The 17,689-nt window shown below is 40.6% G+C and overlaps 1 protein-coding gene across 1 annotated transcript; it reads right to left on the minus strand.

Annotated features, from left to right (window-relative positions):
* Positions 1 to 7,178: 7,178 nt before the first annotated feature.
* On the minus strand, positions 7,179 to 13,484 carry LOC121986111. Its single transcript, XM_042539919.1, has 4 exons — positions 13,151 to 13,484; positions 12,824 to 13,034; positions 7,599 to 12,292; positions 7,179 to 7,485 (listed from the first exon to the last, which is right to left on the minus strand). Exons 1-4 carry the CDS (start codon positions 13,337 to 13,339, stop codon positions 7,327 to 7,329), a joined length of 5,253 nt encoding a protein of 1,750 aa, XP_042395853.1. The 5' UTR covers positions 13,340 to 13,484; the 3' UTR covers positions 7,179 to 7,326.
* Positions 13,485 to 17,689: the final 4,205 nt, after the last annotated feature.

Genomic DNA, 17,689 nt, shown 5'->3' on the forward strand with positions numbered 1-17,689 from the left:
GAGATAGTGGTCGCATGCAAGGAGTTGGCTAAGGCACGAGACGACGCCGACAAAGCTGGGGAAGAGCTGAAGGATTATCAGGCGGGCGAGAGCTCTCGTCTAGCAGCTCACAAGACCTCCTTCCTAACCTCCAAAGAGTTTGGGTCAAAGATAGGCAACCTCATCGACCAAATGCCTTGTTATGGTGGTGCAGGGGCCTTGCTGCAATTGCAAGAAAAAGGCTTGCTCTGGTCGACTCCCCCTGAAAACTTCTTGGACCAAACCCGTCTCCTAAACGAGCTTCCTGGCGAAGCCTTCCCCGCGTTTGAGTAGTGCATGCCCCCTTGTAACTCTCTCCTAATGGGGATGTAAGTGTTGGGACCCGTTGGTCGGCTAGAAAAGGGGGGGTTGAATAGCCCTGCACAAATTCAAAAGAAACTCTTCTCGGACTAAAAAGAACACTTGCATAAAATAAAATAAAGGAATAAATTAAAAGACGAGGCTCACAGATTTTATTTGGTTACAATCGGGGAGGTTGTTAATCCAAGAAAATGAATCGAACTAAGTATCTCCTTCAGACGGAGAAGCCTCTTACAGCAGTGAAAGTACAAAAAGATGAAGCTAAACTAACAAGGTGAAGCACACAAGTGTTGGAACTCAAATTGCTTGTTGTTGTTGAAGCTTTTGGACCAAGGCTGTATTTATAGCCTTGGTTGGGGCACCTGGAAACGTTCTAAGCGCTTGGAGTGGGATAGAAATCTATCCTCGACGTAACAGTCAACGTCCATGTCGATAGTGATAAAGTTTGGGTTTTAGGTGCCCAGAAGGATTCCGAGTGCTCAGACTCCGGGTGCCCGAACCCTCAAAGTCAACCCCATTGACTTTTTCGATTTGGGTCCTCTGCTCCGGTGCTGCTTGTTGGGGCAATTCTCCTTGGTCGAGTTTGACTAGTTTAACTAAGCTTGAGTTGGGTCAAGCTTGAGTCGTGATGTTTTGATGTTTGACAATATATGGAGATTGCTAGGGCAATCATCCAGTTATGGAGATAGTCAAAGGGTTGACCAGGCTGATAAGGAGATAAGTCAAGTAGGTTAGGGATGACAGGAGACTTGACGGGGAAAGTCCTAACTGGATGTTAGGCGTCTAGAGGTCCTAACTGGAGTTTAGGCATTGAGAAAGTCCTGGTGAGAAGCCAGGTAACGGGAAAGTCCTAACTGGAGTTTAGACATTGAGAAAGTCCTGGTGAGGAGCCAGGCAACGGGAAAGTCCTAACTGGAGTTTAGACAGTGGAGAAAGTCCTGGTGAGGAGCCAGGCAATTGGAAAGTCCAAGTGTGATTTTGGCAAAAGAGAAAGTCCTGGTGAGGAGCCAGGCAATTGGAAAGTCCAAGTGTGATATTGGCAAAAGAGAAAGTCCTGGTGAGGAGCTAGGCAATTGGTAAGTCCAAGTGTGATCTTGGCAAAGGTCGTAAGTCCAAGCATGTGGTCTTGGCAAAGTAAGTCCAAGTGTGATCTTGGCAAAGATGGAAAGTCCAAGTGTGATCTTGGCAAAGATGGAAAGTCCAAATGTGATCTTGGCAAAGGTTGCAAGACCAAGCATGTGGTCTTGGCAAGGTAAGTTCTAGTGTGATTTGGCAAGGAGAACTCGATAACTAGGATGAGGCTGAAGGAAGTTCCTGAAGACAAGGCGTGAAGGATGGGTAGATATTTGAGGGACGCAAGGCTGATGGAGGAGGCTAGAAGACTAGTTCGAGGTTAATCGAGTGTGATATATAATCCGACAACTAGGATGAGGCCGAAGGCAGCTCCTGAAGGCAACGCGTGAAGGATGAGAGATATCCGAGGGACGCAAGGTTGATGGAGGAGGCTAGAAGGCTAGTTCAAGGTTGGTCAGGTGTGGCCAAATGCTAGGCGTGGAGACCCAACAGGTCACGGTTGACCGGGAGTTGGGTTGGAGACTTTGGACTTGAGTTTGAGTCAAGTCCAGGTTGTTCAATCGATCGGGCGATCGATTGAACCAGGCTCCAATCGATCGGTCGATCGATTGGAGTGTGCTGCGAGTATGGGATGGTCCCAATCGATCGGTCGATCGATTGGGAGCATCACTCGTGAGCACAGAAGACATCCCAATCGATCGGGTGATCGATTGAGACCTGGAGTTCTCGCGCGAGGAGTCGTGAGAACAGTTGGATCGATCGGCCAATCGATCCAGCCATTTCCAGAGAGAACAGAATGCATCTGAATCGATCGGTCGATCGATTCAGATGGTTCCAATCGATCGGTCGATCGATTGGGAATTCGACCGTTGCAGGATTGCAGGCGATGGACGGCTGGGATTGCTGGGTGCTGACGTGGCAATCGATTGGGATAATTTGGATCGATTGGGAGCACTTTATAAAGCCTGGGCGGAGCGTTTTCTTCGCTAGAACTTTGCGTTCTTCTTCCTGCGACTTTGTGCGATTCTTCACGCGAGCTTTCAGATCTTCACTGTCAGTTATTGAAGGCACTTGGAGGTGTTTCTCCAAGGTTCAAGAGGCAACAACGAGCAACAAGTAAGCAAGAAGAAGTGTATTTTACTTGTATTTCTGTATTCTCTTCTTGTAGTGGTGTTGTGTTGTTGTGTGAGTTTGTACGAGGCTTCTCCACCTCCGACTGTGACCGAGAAGGAGGTGTTCATAGTGGAGATTGTGTCGTGTGTGTGGATCCTTGGATTAGTCACCTCTTCTTGAGGTGGATACCAAGTAAACCCTAGGTGTTAGCGTTGTGAGTGTTTTGTTTTATTTTGTCTTTGTATTCCGCTGCACATTATCAAGACGAAGCAAGAAGGAGCAAGCGTGACGAAACGCTATTCACCCCCTCTAGCGGGCACAAAGGTCCCAACACTGCTCACCTCGGTTCGGGTCTTTTGCTCCGACTCTGCTCGCTTGGGTAATTTCGGCCAACCGAAATAAGGCCCACCTGAACCTAATTTCGGCCTTCTCCTCGAGCAGGCTTTTGCTCTGACTTCTCGTCCCTCGAACCTCGCACATGTTCTTCTCGTCCACTGGTGTACTCTTCCGCAGTCCTTCCGCCCATCGAATGCACGAAGCCCGTCAGCTCTCTTCCCATGTTATCTTTCTCGCTAGCTGTGTCTTCTGCTCGACTTCCTGTGCTCCTAAGTTCCTGCACACTTAGACACATGGATCAAAAACCAACAGAACCTAACTTAACTTGTTTGATCACATCAAAACAATCTTAGGGTTCCAACAGTGAGGTCTTCCACCTTTCTGTAATTTTGAATTTGAAAGTTATTGAAGATGTGTGAATGGGCAGGCTACCCGTGTGTAATGTGATGTCTACATGTTTATTGGACTCGTTCAGAACCCTTAGACATTTCACCTAGTAGGTTTGAGTGACTCGTTAAGTGTTTATCCCCTTCATGAATGCGTGTTTGGCTTAATACCCGAGTAGACATCAGCAGGGGTAATTTTACCTAATCGGTCGTCAATCTTGACCGACCGCTCCATTTCCCTGGACGGGCTACGTTGTATAACTACTCGGTCAATCACAAACTACAGTGATTCTAGGGTCATCTAGTTAGCCCAGGCAGGGCTTACTATAGCCTCGTCTACTTCCGAGGCTATAAAGACTTCCCCTCCACGTGTCCTTAGATCCAACATCTCTTGACAAGACCTCTTCTGCACCATATTCCAAGACGATCCAATGGCCACCATTGCTTCTACACCTATGGCTGACGCCGGCTACCTCATCTATAGATCGCATGATTGGCGCTGATGTCGAGGTGTTCTTCCAAGCATCTCCTCGCACTACTATAAATAGTCTACTTCTCTTATTTGGACTTCTCGCGAATAGCAAGTCATCTTCCCTTCTCTTCCTCCCTCCGTGCTCTTAGTTTCTAGTCTCCTATTTGTGGCCTTGACCTTCTCATGGATTCTCCCATACCTAGGTATGCTCCTGAAGTTTCACCCTCAGCAGTGTAGATCTGGACGATCTTCGCTTCGTGTATGAAGTATCCACAGCCATGCACATCATCATACCCTCCGAGGTCCATTGACTCTTCTAATCACCTCAGGACTGTATGACTTTTTTTCAAAGAACAAGTTGTGGCCGGTCTTTGTTTTCCTATCCACCTCTTCTTTTCCAATGTGAATTGCTACTTTCGTATTTCGCTTTGTCAACTCACCCCTAACTCCATTCGGATCCTATGCAGGTTCATTCTCATCTGTGACTTGTGCGATATTCATTGGACTTCTTGCCTATTTTACTACTTCTTCACTTCCCAGTGTCATAGTGAAGGTATTTTCCGCTTCCAGGCTCGTACCTAGACCAACCTTTTTGCACCCTTACCCCCTTTGAGAATGAAGTGGAAAGATAAATACTTCTTCCTTTGCTTTCCCTCTGCTGTGGAGTGGCCTACTGAGCAGCACTTCTATGTCCCTTCGGTGCCCCCTCTAGGAGATTATCGATCATACCCTATTTTTGTGGAGGTGTCGTCACAGCTAGAGGATTGGTGCTTCGATCTGAGCATCTTGTTAACGGAGGATGTGCTGTATTTATTTAGGCTGAGTTTCGTTCCTTCAGAGTTATCGCATTCCTTTGGTAAGCATTATTTTCACCTTGACTTTCTCTTGCCTTTCGTGCTAACCCTCATTTTACTGCAGCAGACACTCTCGCCCGATCGTGTTTGACCAGGCCCCTCCCCCTAAGCGCTTTGAAAATAAATCGTCGAAGGCGCATAATCTTGGATAGGCGGGGCCTTCCATATTCCACTTTAGCCGCTTTCAGGGTGGCTGCCACTACTGTTTCTTATCCTGCCGCCCCTCAAGCGACACCTCCTGCACACTCTATTCCAGAGCATGCGAGGCAGACTCTTCCTGCTCCTCTCGCTCGTCGCCCCCGGACTCTGGAAGAGGGGTCCGACTCAGACGAACAGTCACTCTCGTGTCGACCAAGGTGCAGACCTGTTGTGTCCTATCCGGTAGCCACGGCACATACTACGACCTCCCTGCCCCATAGAGTGCCACCTTCTGTCCCTAATCCGCAACACCCGGGCGACCCTATTATTCCTCCGGAATCCCAACCCGGAGCCGATCGAGGGAAGGCCCCGGTCAAGGGCGGTCCTGAAAAAAACTATGCCGGGGCAAAACTATAGATTTGGCCATTTGGACCCTCCCTCTTACATGAACTTAAAAACTCGAGGGAGGGCAGCATGGTGACGGACGATGTCGTCGTGCCGTCGCGCCGTCCCGCAGTCGTGCCGTCGCACCATCCCGTCGTTGTGCCATCGCTGGGAACTTCGGAGTTCGGCAGCGATGATGATGAGGGGGGGAGGGGCGCGACTAGAGGGAGGTCGCAACAAGAGGGAGGGTGACTGGGCGAAAGAGTGGTGGCAAAAAGACGATATCACTCACCCCCAGCGCCCCCGCCGCACCCTGTCCAGGCCTTCACGAGGGAGGTAAATCACGGTATCTGGAGAAGTTAGTGCATAGTGGGAAGAGGTACACAGGGATCAGGGAATTACGTCCTGACTACCCCGCGGTTCGAACCCACGCTCTCAAGTGGCAAGCTTCTACGCACTAGGGAGAGAGGGAGGACGAGAGAGCTAGAGAAGGAGGGCAAGTTCGCTTCAACGAGGAGGGAGAGGGCTAGGGCGAGAAGGTTTCAATTCGACGAGGAATTAAAACTATATATTTTTAATAATATATTAAAATAAATTATGGAGCCCCATCCAAAGTGGGGCCCTGGGCAGGTGCCCTGCCTGCCCCCCACCAGGGCCGCCCCTGGCCCCGGTCGTTAAGGAAGAGATTGATCCGGAGGGGTGCTCATCACCAATCTCCCCGGTCGGGCCTTCTTCCCCTCGACCGTCTACTTCTACTCAACCTGGCTTGAGTGGGACTGCTCCTGGATCATCCCGGCCCCGACATTTCCATTTTCGTGCTACTAAGCTTTCAGAGTGGGGATTGTGTAGCATAATCGCTACCCAGGCTAGCTGTATCTTGCTACAGGGACAACTAGCGACTCATTGGGAGGAGACTATGTAGCGAATGGATACCCTCCCACTGCCAGCTCAGGTGGACCGATTTTCTGAAGGTGTCATCGCGATAAGCCTCTGCTTTCTCTTATTGCTCTTTTCTTCTTATCCTGACTTCCTTGCTCTAATACCTCCGGGTGCTTGGTCTATGGTATTTGCAGGGCAGTGAGTACCAAGCTCCAGATTCCTCTTTTCGCCAGCTTTTTTGATATCATCATCGGTACCCTCATTTGACTCCGCTTCCGAATGAGATTATAGACCATTGCAAATCATGGTGTCCCCTTAAATTAAATTTTTTCACATAAACATAAATAGTGATATAGTTAATTGTATGTTGTTAGTGTCAAGAGCATGCAACAAAAATATATTAAAAAAACACAAACAAAACAATATTAACCAAATCAGTTAACATGGTTTAGAGATCTGACTACTAATCCACAATTTATGATATAGTTGGTGGATCATGCCTAAATGATTCCACTAGAGCCAATCCCTCAATTAATTATAAAATAGAATCAAAACCTAAGATTTTTACAATCAATCCACTCCTCTAGACAATGTTGAAATGAGAAAAATAGAGTAAAAGAAAATATCAAGGTGCAAATGAATAGTTCATTCTTGAAAGCCTTCAACCTTACCCAAGCTCTTGAAATCCTTGAGCATAGTTAGCACAAAACTAGATGAAATATATAGAATATCTTAGTGCAACCCTACTTGGCTCAAACTTGTTAATGCTTATATAACTCAATAGTTCATTCTTGCAAAAGTCTTTACAATCCCAAATGATGATGCAGAATTGTTCATTCTTGCAAATGAATTAAGTCCACACAGATTGATGCAAGTAAGAAGTAAATTATTTGCGTTAAGTACACAACCCAATAGTCTTAAATTTAAATAGTTTATTTGAGGCGATATATTCAATTAAAGACATATTGTGTTTTATTATGTAAAATTTTAAAATATATTGAATTGTATATATATATATATATAATAATTTTAATGGAAAGATTCATAAAAATATATCACAACTATACAGTGTTAATAAATGATACTAAAGTGTGGAAAACAAAGTTACTTTAGTGTGCTCATTAGCACATGGAAATCAAAACTATGTACTAATCCAATATAACATCTAAAAATAAAGACTGATTCAATCAAATCAAGCAACTACATAAACAAAATCCAATGAAAGTTTTCACAAAATAGTGATGATAAGCATACTAAAGTCGAAAACCTTCAGTAGTACTTTTAAACTTCACATTGCCATTAACTACTACTGCATGGACATCCAAGCAACTTAAGAAACTTCAAAACTAGTCTACAGAAGGACGCTGGAAAGCAAAAAAACTAACACAAGGATTCCAAATAGCAGGTAGCAGCCGACTGGGGCAGAAAGCAAAAAAACTAACATAAGGATTCCAAATAGCAGGTAGCTGCCGACTGTGGCAGTTTCTCCAGCTTCAATCTTTCCCGCATTCTGCAGTGAGTAAGAGGAAGTATATCAAAAATGAGTATATAAGAGAGTTTGAAACTCATGAGAAGACTTTACTAGCTCAAAACAGGAATGTATTAGTAGATAGTAAATTGAACCTTTGTAGACGAAATAGATGATAGAAACTCTTTGTCTTCAGGAAACAACTGGAGATTTTTGGTCTTCAACAAGTAGTCCACTGCATCTTCCTCAAAGTCCAACAAGCAACCAAGCCTAATGAGCTCAGCAAGTGAAGCAATCTGGTCAGGCATTTCAGACAATAAGCCCTTTGCTATCACATCAGCAAAATTTGTTGCATATTCAATGTTGTGTCTTTTTCGTTTTGTTCCACCTTCATCTCTTTGTAAGAATAACTTCGCCTTATCTTTTTCCCAACGGAACATTTTAATAGCTTTTGAATCTAAAATAGTTTGAGAGGATAGTGTCAGCTTATAGCTAACTGTAACAGGCTCATTAATTTCCAAGACTTCTAAATCAAGCAAATATTTGACAAAACGATGCCTTTCAGTAGCAATTATATCAAGAGAAGTATCGGAAAGAAAAGCAAGCACAATCCTCAGCAATCCATTGCTCAATATCAGAGATTTCTGATCGACTTCCCTAACATTAGCACCAGTGGTTGTGAAAGACTCGTCCTTTTCTACAGACTTGGAAATTGATTGGGCGCCAATGCTGCTATAGATCTTGTTCATATTTGCTCTAGAAAGTGCAGGAGTGGTTACTTGAGGATACCATACAAAGATTGTTCCAGAAACCTTGTCAAACATTTCCTTCAGAAAGAAATCATCCGGAATGAATACGTCTTGTTTTCTGGAAAGAATGACTTCATCATTACTTTGCACTGGTAATTTTGATATGCTTCCGAGAAGAAGTTTCTCTGTGTTTCTATTCCAATGCTTCGCAATGAAGACCCAGAAAGCAGAGCATTGCTGAACAGAAAGGTGATGAGCTGAAACTTCCCACGAGGACCAGAGCTTGCAGTAGTCATCGAGGCATGGACCAAGATGAACCCCAAAGACCCTTGAAAAGAATTCAAGAAGCTCTGTGTCATAGTATTTATCCAAAATGAAGAGTTGAGAACCAAACAGGTCATGTTTATCATGTAGTATGCAACTGATGGAGCTCACCCATTCTCTACCACCCCGTGGGATCCAAATCCACTCTGCAGCTTCATCATCAGGCTCCCATTTATGTTCATTCAGGAACAGGTACACTCTCGAGATTGTACTAATATCAGAGTGACACTTAATATGATGTGCCAGTAACAAGCATGCTTGAGTGGCATTCACAGATACACCAATTTCTTTTAGCTCCCATTTATAAGATGCAAGCTCAGATCCATAGAAGATGTCATCAATAAATGGACCGTCATTTCTTTGCAAACTCCACTTGGGATCAAAGAGAAGGCTCTCTTCTGGAGATTTGTATCCAAGAACAGTTTTTATCCATCTACTTTTCATCTTTTGCTTGAACTCCAAAGGAAGAGATTCTGAATTTTTCTTTAGATTGTGAATGCACTGTAGCAAGGATATAATGCTAACTGGATTAATGATAGAAGGATCTCTGGGAAGGTTGATACTATCTACGACAAATTTAGCTCCCTCTTTGAAGTCAACTACAACACCAAAGACCTTGAGCTCATTTTTGAAATCATTGATCTGGTTGGAGTAACCATAGAATGCAGAATTACCATCGATAAATGGAAGATTTGTTATAGTTGAGATAGGCTCCCACTCTGGACCAAATAGGATTGAAGCTTTTGGAGATCTGAATCCATGATTAGTATATAACCATTCCTTCGTAAGGGAGAAAAGGGAAAGATCATGTGTGAATGTAATTTGCTTTTTAACAAACTGCCTATAACATGTTAACAATGCGAGAACATTTTGGTTTGTGATCAATGATATCTTTAAAAGGAGATTCAATCGAGAAGCAATAGCTTTTGAGAAGTCATCTATGGTTACTGCTACTCCAACTTTCCTTAGCTCTGCCTGATATGACCATAATCTACTGCCATACATTGCCTCATCTATTACCGGAATGCCGCTGACAACCTGAAGAAGGCATTCCCATCCTAAGACAGCCAGAAAAGATTCACCTGGAATTTGATAGCCAAGCTGGGTCTTCAACCATTTAGTCTGTGATAACTTTCTGAGGAGATCAACAGGAATGTTAGCATTTCGTATGCATTCAAGTATGAAAATGGCAGCATCAGCAGAAACAGAGCTTGAAGGCATTTTAAAGTTATCAACCACAATCTGATAATTTTTGTTGAATCCAACTAAAATCCCAAATAACTGCAGCTCAGTCTTGTAATCAGCAATCTGCTCACCATAGAAAGAAGTGTCTATGAAGGGAAGATCACTGACATGTGATGCAAGTGTCCATTCTGAATCAAGCAATATGGACTCTGATGGGAATCTGAATCCAACTGATGTTTTTAGCCATCTTGCAGTTTTGGTGCTCTGTATTAGATACTGAGGGGACAAACTTACCTCTCCCAAATATCTGACCAACTTGAGCAACGAATAGAAATTTGCACTGTTTAAGGTGGAGTCAGCTGTTGCAGTGATGAGATGGCTACCAATATATTCTGATGCATCCATAAAATAAAATCTGACGCCAATTTCTTTAAGTTCTTCTGTGTACTCCGTTATCTTTTCACCATAAAACTCTTTCTGGATTAAAGGTATGTCGACAAGTGTTGATGCTACCTGAAGTAGTCTTCCCCAATCGGAGCTCAGCAAGAATGACTCAGAAGGTGGCTTGTAACCAATTGATGTCTTCAACCAGCTTCCAGTTTTTATGCTGCTAAAAAATTTCTGCAGCTTATGATCAGTCCCACGAGATCTTATATTTCTAATCCATTCAAGTAACAGGAATGCATTTTCTTTTGTCAAAGGAGAGTAAACAGTTATGAAAGCTGCATTTGGAGGATAAACTTTTGGAACATCAGAGGCCTTTCCATGTTCTTGCAGGAACTGAAGAATCTGTCCTTCACATGTACCATTTCCTGCGAAATTGGCAGCGGCCAAATACTCCCTGCTCAGTACAACATAGTTGTGAGCCCTCCAAGGATTTGAACCAATTAATGTTAACCATTTGCCCATGCAGTCTGGCACAAGAACTTCTGCCTTTTGAACAATCACTTTTTCGTACTCATCTACTATTGGCAATTGAGAGAGCAATGTGTTTATGCACCATTCACTAGCATAATTATACTTACGAGAATGATATAGAAAATGAGTGAAGGTTATGGCAAGCTTGCTACTAGTTAGTGACTTGATAACAATTGACCCATAGTCATAAAGAGTTAAACTCTGCAGTTTCACAGAATTCTTGAGCCAATCCATTACTCCTGATTTTGCCATTAAAGACAGTTGAGTGGTTTGCGGCATAAAAAATAGTTTCGAGACAGATATGAACTCCTGATTCCAGTTGATAAGCCATGTGATGATATCATCGCCGTTGGCAATACATAGCTTTTGATGACCATTTGTTGCTTGTGATACACTTAACAAAGATATGCCGCCAGTGGCATCCATAAACCTTAACAGAGGTAAGTCCATAAAAAAAGAGTTCCAATTCTGAGCAATGTAGTGCAGAAGCTCTACGTAAATATCATCAGGCACTACTTTTGGAAAATTTGAACCCCGTATGAATGATGCATACCATGCTAGATCAACATAGCCCACTCCCAGATATCGTAGTACATTATTATAGTCATTGTTATTCAAGTAGGCATTCACAATATGACTTCCATGTGAATGCAGGTTAAGTATATCAACCCCAGACTTCTGTGCTTTAATCAGAACACGCCAAAATGCAGGATCAAGCCACTTGATTTCACTAGGCTTACAAAACATCTTTTGGGAATTGGTTAATTCACAAGGTATTATATGCTCACCAATGATTTTTTCTTTAATGGATTGTCGCACAGGGTCTAGCAACTTGATATGAGATTTCTCTACTGGTATGAAATTGAACAAGAAGGGAATGGAAAATGAGTTTGCCTCATTTGCTCCTTTAATTAGTATAGTGAAAGCATTCTTAAATGCAGAAGGTACACAGCTAAGAATTCCTTCATTCCATGGGTTATTTAGCTGTATCGACTCCCTTGAAGAAACTAGAAGGAAATCTGCCTGGATTATAAATGGGAACCCAGTCTCCATGTCAGTAGGAAGAAAGGAATACAAACCAGACTTTTGCATCCCGCAATTCAACCGCCTTCCAAAGGGAAAAGCTAGAGTAATAACCCATTCATCAACTTCAGCCCTCTTCTTTGAAATGCATTCCCGTTTTACAGGGAACCTTTGCTTCCACATGTAGTAACAGCATTGCTCTTCATCTCCCTTGTCACCCATTTGAGCAGTAAGACGGAGAGTGTATGATTCTGCATTCATGTTTGTTCTCGTTTGGCAAGTGTCTTCACCAGAAATAGAGATCTTGCAGCCAGTATTACACGTTGAATCATCGTTATCTCTTCTCACAGATAGTTGCCTAATTTTTGAAAGAAAAAGTAGGACCTCCGGATGTAAATTTGATAATTGTTGCTTCACAGCTGACTCTTTTTCAATCTTCAAAGGCAAGATTATAATAGTTGTAGGAAGCCTTTCCGAAGGACCATATAAATTTTGCAAGTCAGAAAGGCTCGGATTCTCGTCAACCCACTCAGGCACAATGTAACCTAGGTTGCAATCAGGTGATGGTTCCTCATTAAAGCATATTTGATACCCATTGCTGAAGATATAGGGCTTACTGGATATCAGAAAGACACTTTTGAATCCTATGCCTGCAAATTCATAAATAATTACTGTCATGGTCAAACTCTAACACTAATCATTTAACAAACTATGGCATAAAATGAAATAAATTAAATATGCTTATAATTGTACCATGAAGCAAGAAGATACGATCTAACTTCACTGATTAGGACAAAGGTAATAATGATAAGCTCCCGAAAAATTTTCTAGTATTGAAGGATTTATGTTATTTTCCCTCAAATTTTAGATTCACTCAAGATTACTAATTTAATGGAATAATATGACTTATGTGGAACGGATATTGAGTAATCGAAGAATGAAACAAATTAGTTAATTTGGAGAACGACTATATTGCAAAATCTGTATATGTTTTTTATAACTAAACAAGATAAACTACATAAAAATATTTGTTGTTCAGTGAAAAAAAATCATTTAAGACAATTGTTTAAAATATTAATAATGCCATAACATTTAAGATCAAACTTGAGCTCAAACTAGTGACATAGCAAGGTCGATATAAAGTGTCACACAGAAATAAATGTTTACACAAAAGTGCAAACCTTTCTCCCCTATGTAGCCAAGGTGCCGTTTCCCTTTCTTTGTTGATTTACCAATCCTACAAATGGAATCAATGTTCGATGGAGAGAAACCTATCTCATTGTTGAATAGGAGCAGTGTTGTTTTGGCTCCGGTCATCGTGATATCCTTTGAAGTAAGCAGAAACTCAAGGGATGGAGTGACGCCCTCTGCATACTTGTTGTCCTCTGCATTCTGTCGAAATGTAAATTGATAAATGAAATACGATTGAAAATGGTTAATGGAGATGGCAACCCATAGCACAAACTAAGACCTAGAATCCGGAAAGAGTTAGTAGAAACTGCACTGACCTGAACAAGCTCCATGAGGAAGTGGACATCCTTGGAATAAAGCTCTTCGGAGAGGTAGAGGACGGCCTGATGGATGTCCTCGGCCAGGGGATTCTTGTCATCTCGCCCAATGTAGTACCTCTCTCTCCGTATCCACTCGACGTGCTCGCGAGGGGTAGAGTAAGCAGCAGCAGCAGCAGCCGCCGCCATTAGAGCAAGAGCAGGAGTAAGAGTGAGTGCAATTGCAGCAGCAGCACAACCACAGGAAGACGAAGACGAAGAAGAAGAAAATGGGAAGTAGTACGGAGCGTTGATTAACGTGGAAGAGGTGAGAGACAATAAAGAATCGCTTGTTTTCGACGCAGGAGGATACGAAGCGTCGGTATTGTTGATTAGGATGGAGATGATGCGTGGAAGAACGAACAGTTTGGCTTTTCCCGTTAACTTTTTGACTTTCGCTGAACTTGATGCTCTACATCCACTGTCTTTATTCCTTCCTTTCGATTAATTTGCATGCAGTGGACGATCCAGGGTTTCACCAATTTCATACTGGCGTTTTTATCATACGAGTGTAACTGTTTTTCATTAATTTACTTAAAGCTATATTAATAGTCTTGAGTATGTTGTTCATCCTCGAGGCAAATTATAATTATATTAAAATATCTACATCAACTATTCTATCTATCAAATTTATTTTAAATTTTAGATAGAATAATTAAAAATCATCCTATTCATTTTTTAAATTTAGATTTGATAAATAATAATTCTTTAAATTTAGAAAATCTATCCTAAAAATAAAATAATTATTTTTAATCTCTCTCCTTCCACTCAATTTCTCTCTTTCTACTCATTGCATAAATATAATAATAAAAATAGAAGAAAGAGAAGAAAATAATAATAAAAAAAATTAAAGATGATGAAAATTTTAAGATATTTAATATAATTTATAATAAAAAATAATTATCTAAATTTAATAAAATAAATTATTTATCTTAAATTTTAAATATAATAATAAAGAAACTCATATGGATGCATGATCACAATCATGAAATGAAACCTATGATTAGAATGGAACTCATTAATTTTAAATATATTGGAATAATGAAAAAAATATCTTATGAGCTTATTGATCGAGGAGGATAATTAAGAAGATGACGCTGACGTTGAGAAATTTTATACCTATTTAAAATTTCATATTATATAATCTATTTTTTAAAAAAAAAATAGATGGCGAATTAAGTTAAAGTTAACCCAAAAAAATGGATTTTCGAAAACGTGTTTTGAATTATTGTAGGTGTATGTATTTAACTTTATCGTGAGATTGCACAAATATTCTCAAGAAACTTGTCCTATGTCAACTCAATGATATTCAGAATAAACTTGAAAATAAATTTATTATTGACTCAGAACATCTCCAATATAAATTTTATGAGAGATTTATAAAATTTAAAAATCTTAATAAAAATATTTGAATCATTATAGACAAGAGGTTTATAGTCAAAGAACAATATTAAAACTCAAAAAAAAAATCTTTTAAAAATAGAGCTCATAATTAATGATAAAATAGTATTGCATTAAGATTTGTGATTTGTAATATAGAGAGTCATTTGTAATATATATATAACTGATAAAAAATTATAGAGAAGTTTTTCTTTGTAGAGAATAATAAATTATTATATTTGATATGATATTGATATATCATATTAGGGACTACAAAAAATCTCATTTAGAATTGTAGAACTTTATTATAAATTCGATGAGTGTCATGATCTTTATATAAATTAAGAGGTCAGATACCTTGATCTATAAAAAAGTGAATCAGGGGGTGAACCATTTGTAATTACGGTTGGATTGTGACCGCGATCCGATCGTAATTAATTGTGATCCTCCCTAGACCCTAGATCCCCCTCCCCCCGAAGTTATAGTTTAGATAGGGATGGGTGGTCGGAATCCGCCCCCGCTCAACGCCCGCTAGCTTAGGCACTTGTCTACCTTCGACAGCCTCCGAGCGGCCTTCAACCATCCGTCCTGATCTAAATTATAATCTAGGGAGACGATGACCTAGGGAAAGATCGGAACCAATTATGATCGGATCATGGCCACAATCCAACCACAAATTGCAAATGATTCATCATCTGATCCATTTTTTTGTGAATTAGAAGATCTGGTCTCGTAAATTATGGCATCACGGATGATTAAACCTCTCAATAAACTTTTTTTCCCTAATATGACACATCAATGTCACATCACAAGTAAAAAAAAATTTTTTGCACAATGAAAATTTTTCATATAACTTTTTTATGGGTTCTACGTTATAAATTGCATATCTTTTGATCCGGCGGTAAAAATGGGGGACCCACTTCCTGAAGGGTCTCAGCTTGAGGACCGATGAAGGGCTGACTAAGCGGTTAATGGCCGCGCCGAGCAGTTGAGTAAGTCCGAGCGGATCTAGAGACAACCCATCCAGGGGCTTGAGTTTCCGACGCCAAGGCAGGAGGATCGAAGGGCCGAGCGGGAGTCCGCTCGGCTACGGCCAAAGGGCCGAGCGGCCAAGATAAGGGCGAGGGTACAAAGGTGGCCGAGCGGCCTATGCTCTCGGCTCGGGATATGGGATATCAGCAGAAGCATGTCTGATGATTAGGCCGTACACAAGATCGCACAATGGAGGATCTTGCCGTCACATCATGGAAAGGTTGATACAGTAGCAGTATGGCCTCATGGACGTCTTCCTGCTATATCCATATCTGGGCATGACCCTTCTGACAGACCCATGCCTGGGCATGGTCAAAGGCAGGTGGTTGCTTTGATTGGCGCGCCCAGGCTTCTTCGAGAGGTTTATATAAGGCCTCCATTTCTTCACCGGAGGTATGAAAAAAATCTTCATCTTGAGGCCACCTTTTTGTTATTCCTCGCCTGACTTGAGCGTCGGAGGGCCGTCGCCGGGACACCCCTCCTAGCTCGGTTTTTGCTGCAGGTTCGCCGGAGCATTCGAGGATTCAGCAGGGAGCGCCACGTGCCCAGTGTCTGTTGACTCCTGGTTCGGACAGGATCATCTTTATTTATTATTTTTCATTTAATATTTCTATATAATTTTTAATTAATATTTTAATTAATTATAATTTTTAATTTAATTAAATTTATAAGTTTTATTTAATATTTAATTAAGTTATAAATTTAAATTTAATTATAGTCAATTTGTATAATTTTTAACTTATCAAATATATTTATTTAAAATAAATAAATACGTATAGCTTTAATTATTACTAACCATTTATGAAATAAAATATTATAGTTAAATGTTTGATTATTTTTTAATTATTTTGAATGGGTGATTTATGTAATATATCTTATCATTATTTATTGACTCCACTTTTAATAGAAAAAAAATAGATTTGATTTTTCAAAGCGATTAACTAAAATCCCCAGATCTCACCTTCACTATCATTTAAACTTTTTTATTGAGATTTTTTTATTTTACAAACCTTCGACAAACCATGCATTAAATATGCTCTAACACTACAATCATAAAAGCATGTCTTTAGCCTATAGTGCAACAGAAAGGTACCTCAATAAAATACTTACTTAAATTGTCAAAGTATAAAGCTCCATGACTAATATGACTACACTACAATCATAAAAGCATGTCTTTAGCCTATAGTGCAACAGAAAGGTACCTCAATAAAATACTTACTTAAATTGTCAAAGTATAAAGCTCCATGACTAATATGACTTGTATACCTCAAGTCAAAGGAAAACTTACATTCGTGCTGCAGTATGAACTTTACAGACATATCTATAAATATGTAGAGAATCATATGAAGTCTTACAGCAAGTCACTCTAATGAACTAGTTACCTAACTAGCATCCATGTTTAACTCTCGATATCCCAATGTCTCCAGCCAGTGAGAAAACAGCTGCTTGGCGAACCAAAGAGTTTAACTCATGCTAGTCTTACAGAATTGATGATATCTAAATGTATTAATTCGACAACTAGGGAAATTCCAATACATTCATAATTGCACATGTAAAGATAATTATAAATTGTGATCCAATCTCAAATTCTCTCATGTTATGAATTGTATTGCGGACATTCAGTAAATGAGTTTAAGACAATCAAACATATAAAATGCACTCAAATAGTGAATCTATATTTATCAAATAAATAGTAAAAACCATAAGACGATTGACTTAGGACATCTCTCAAATTCTAACACTCTCACTTGGCCTAAAGTGAATCGTCACGGTGTCCTAAACTGTAAGCACAGACATGACTCTTAAACTTGCTTTGTGGTAGAGCCTTTTTCAAATGATCTTTCAGGTTCCTTTCAGTGGGAATTTTCTCGAGTTGTATTTATTTCCTACTAATGATCTCCCTGATCAGATGATAGCGGCAAAACACGTGTTTTGATTGCTGATGAGGTCTCGGTTCCTTTGCTTGTGCAATGGCTCCAGTGTTATCGCAATAAACAGGTAATGCTTCAATAATGGATGGAACCACACCAAGTTCGGTAACAAATTTCTTGATCCAAACTGTTTCCTTTGTTGCTTCCGAAGTTGCAA

This window comes from Zingiber officinale, chromosome 5B (assembly GCF_018446385.1).
Source record: "Zingiber officinale cultivar Zhangliang chromosome 5B, Zo_v1.1, whole genome shotgun sequence".
NCBI lineage: Eukaryota > Viridiplantae > Streptophyta > Magnoliopsida > Zingiberales > Zingiberaceae > Zingiber > Zingiber officinale.

Excerpts from the sequence above, each read along its gene's own strand:
- LOC121986111 (XM_042539919.1), bottom strand. The coding sequence starts at position 13,339 with ATGGCGGCGGCTGCTGCTGCTGCTGCTTACTCTACCCCTCGCGAGCAC. Across the intron at positions 12,293-12,823 it reads TGGCTACATAGGGGAGAAAG|GCATAGGATTCAAAAGTGTC; the intron begins GTTTGCACTTTT and ends ATGAATTTGCAG. Across the intron at positions 7,486-7,598 it reads CATCTATTTCGTCTACAAAG|AATGCGGGAAAGATTGAAGC; the intron begins GTTCAATTTACT and ends TACTCACTGCAG.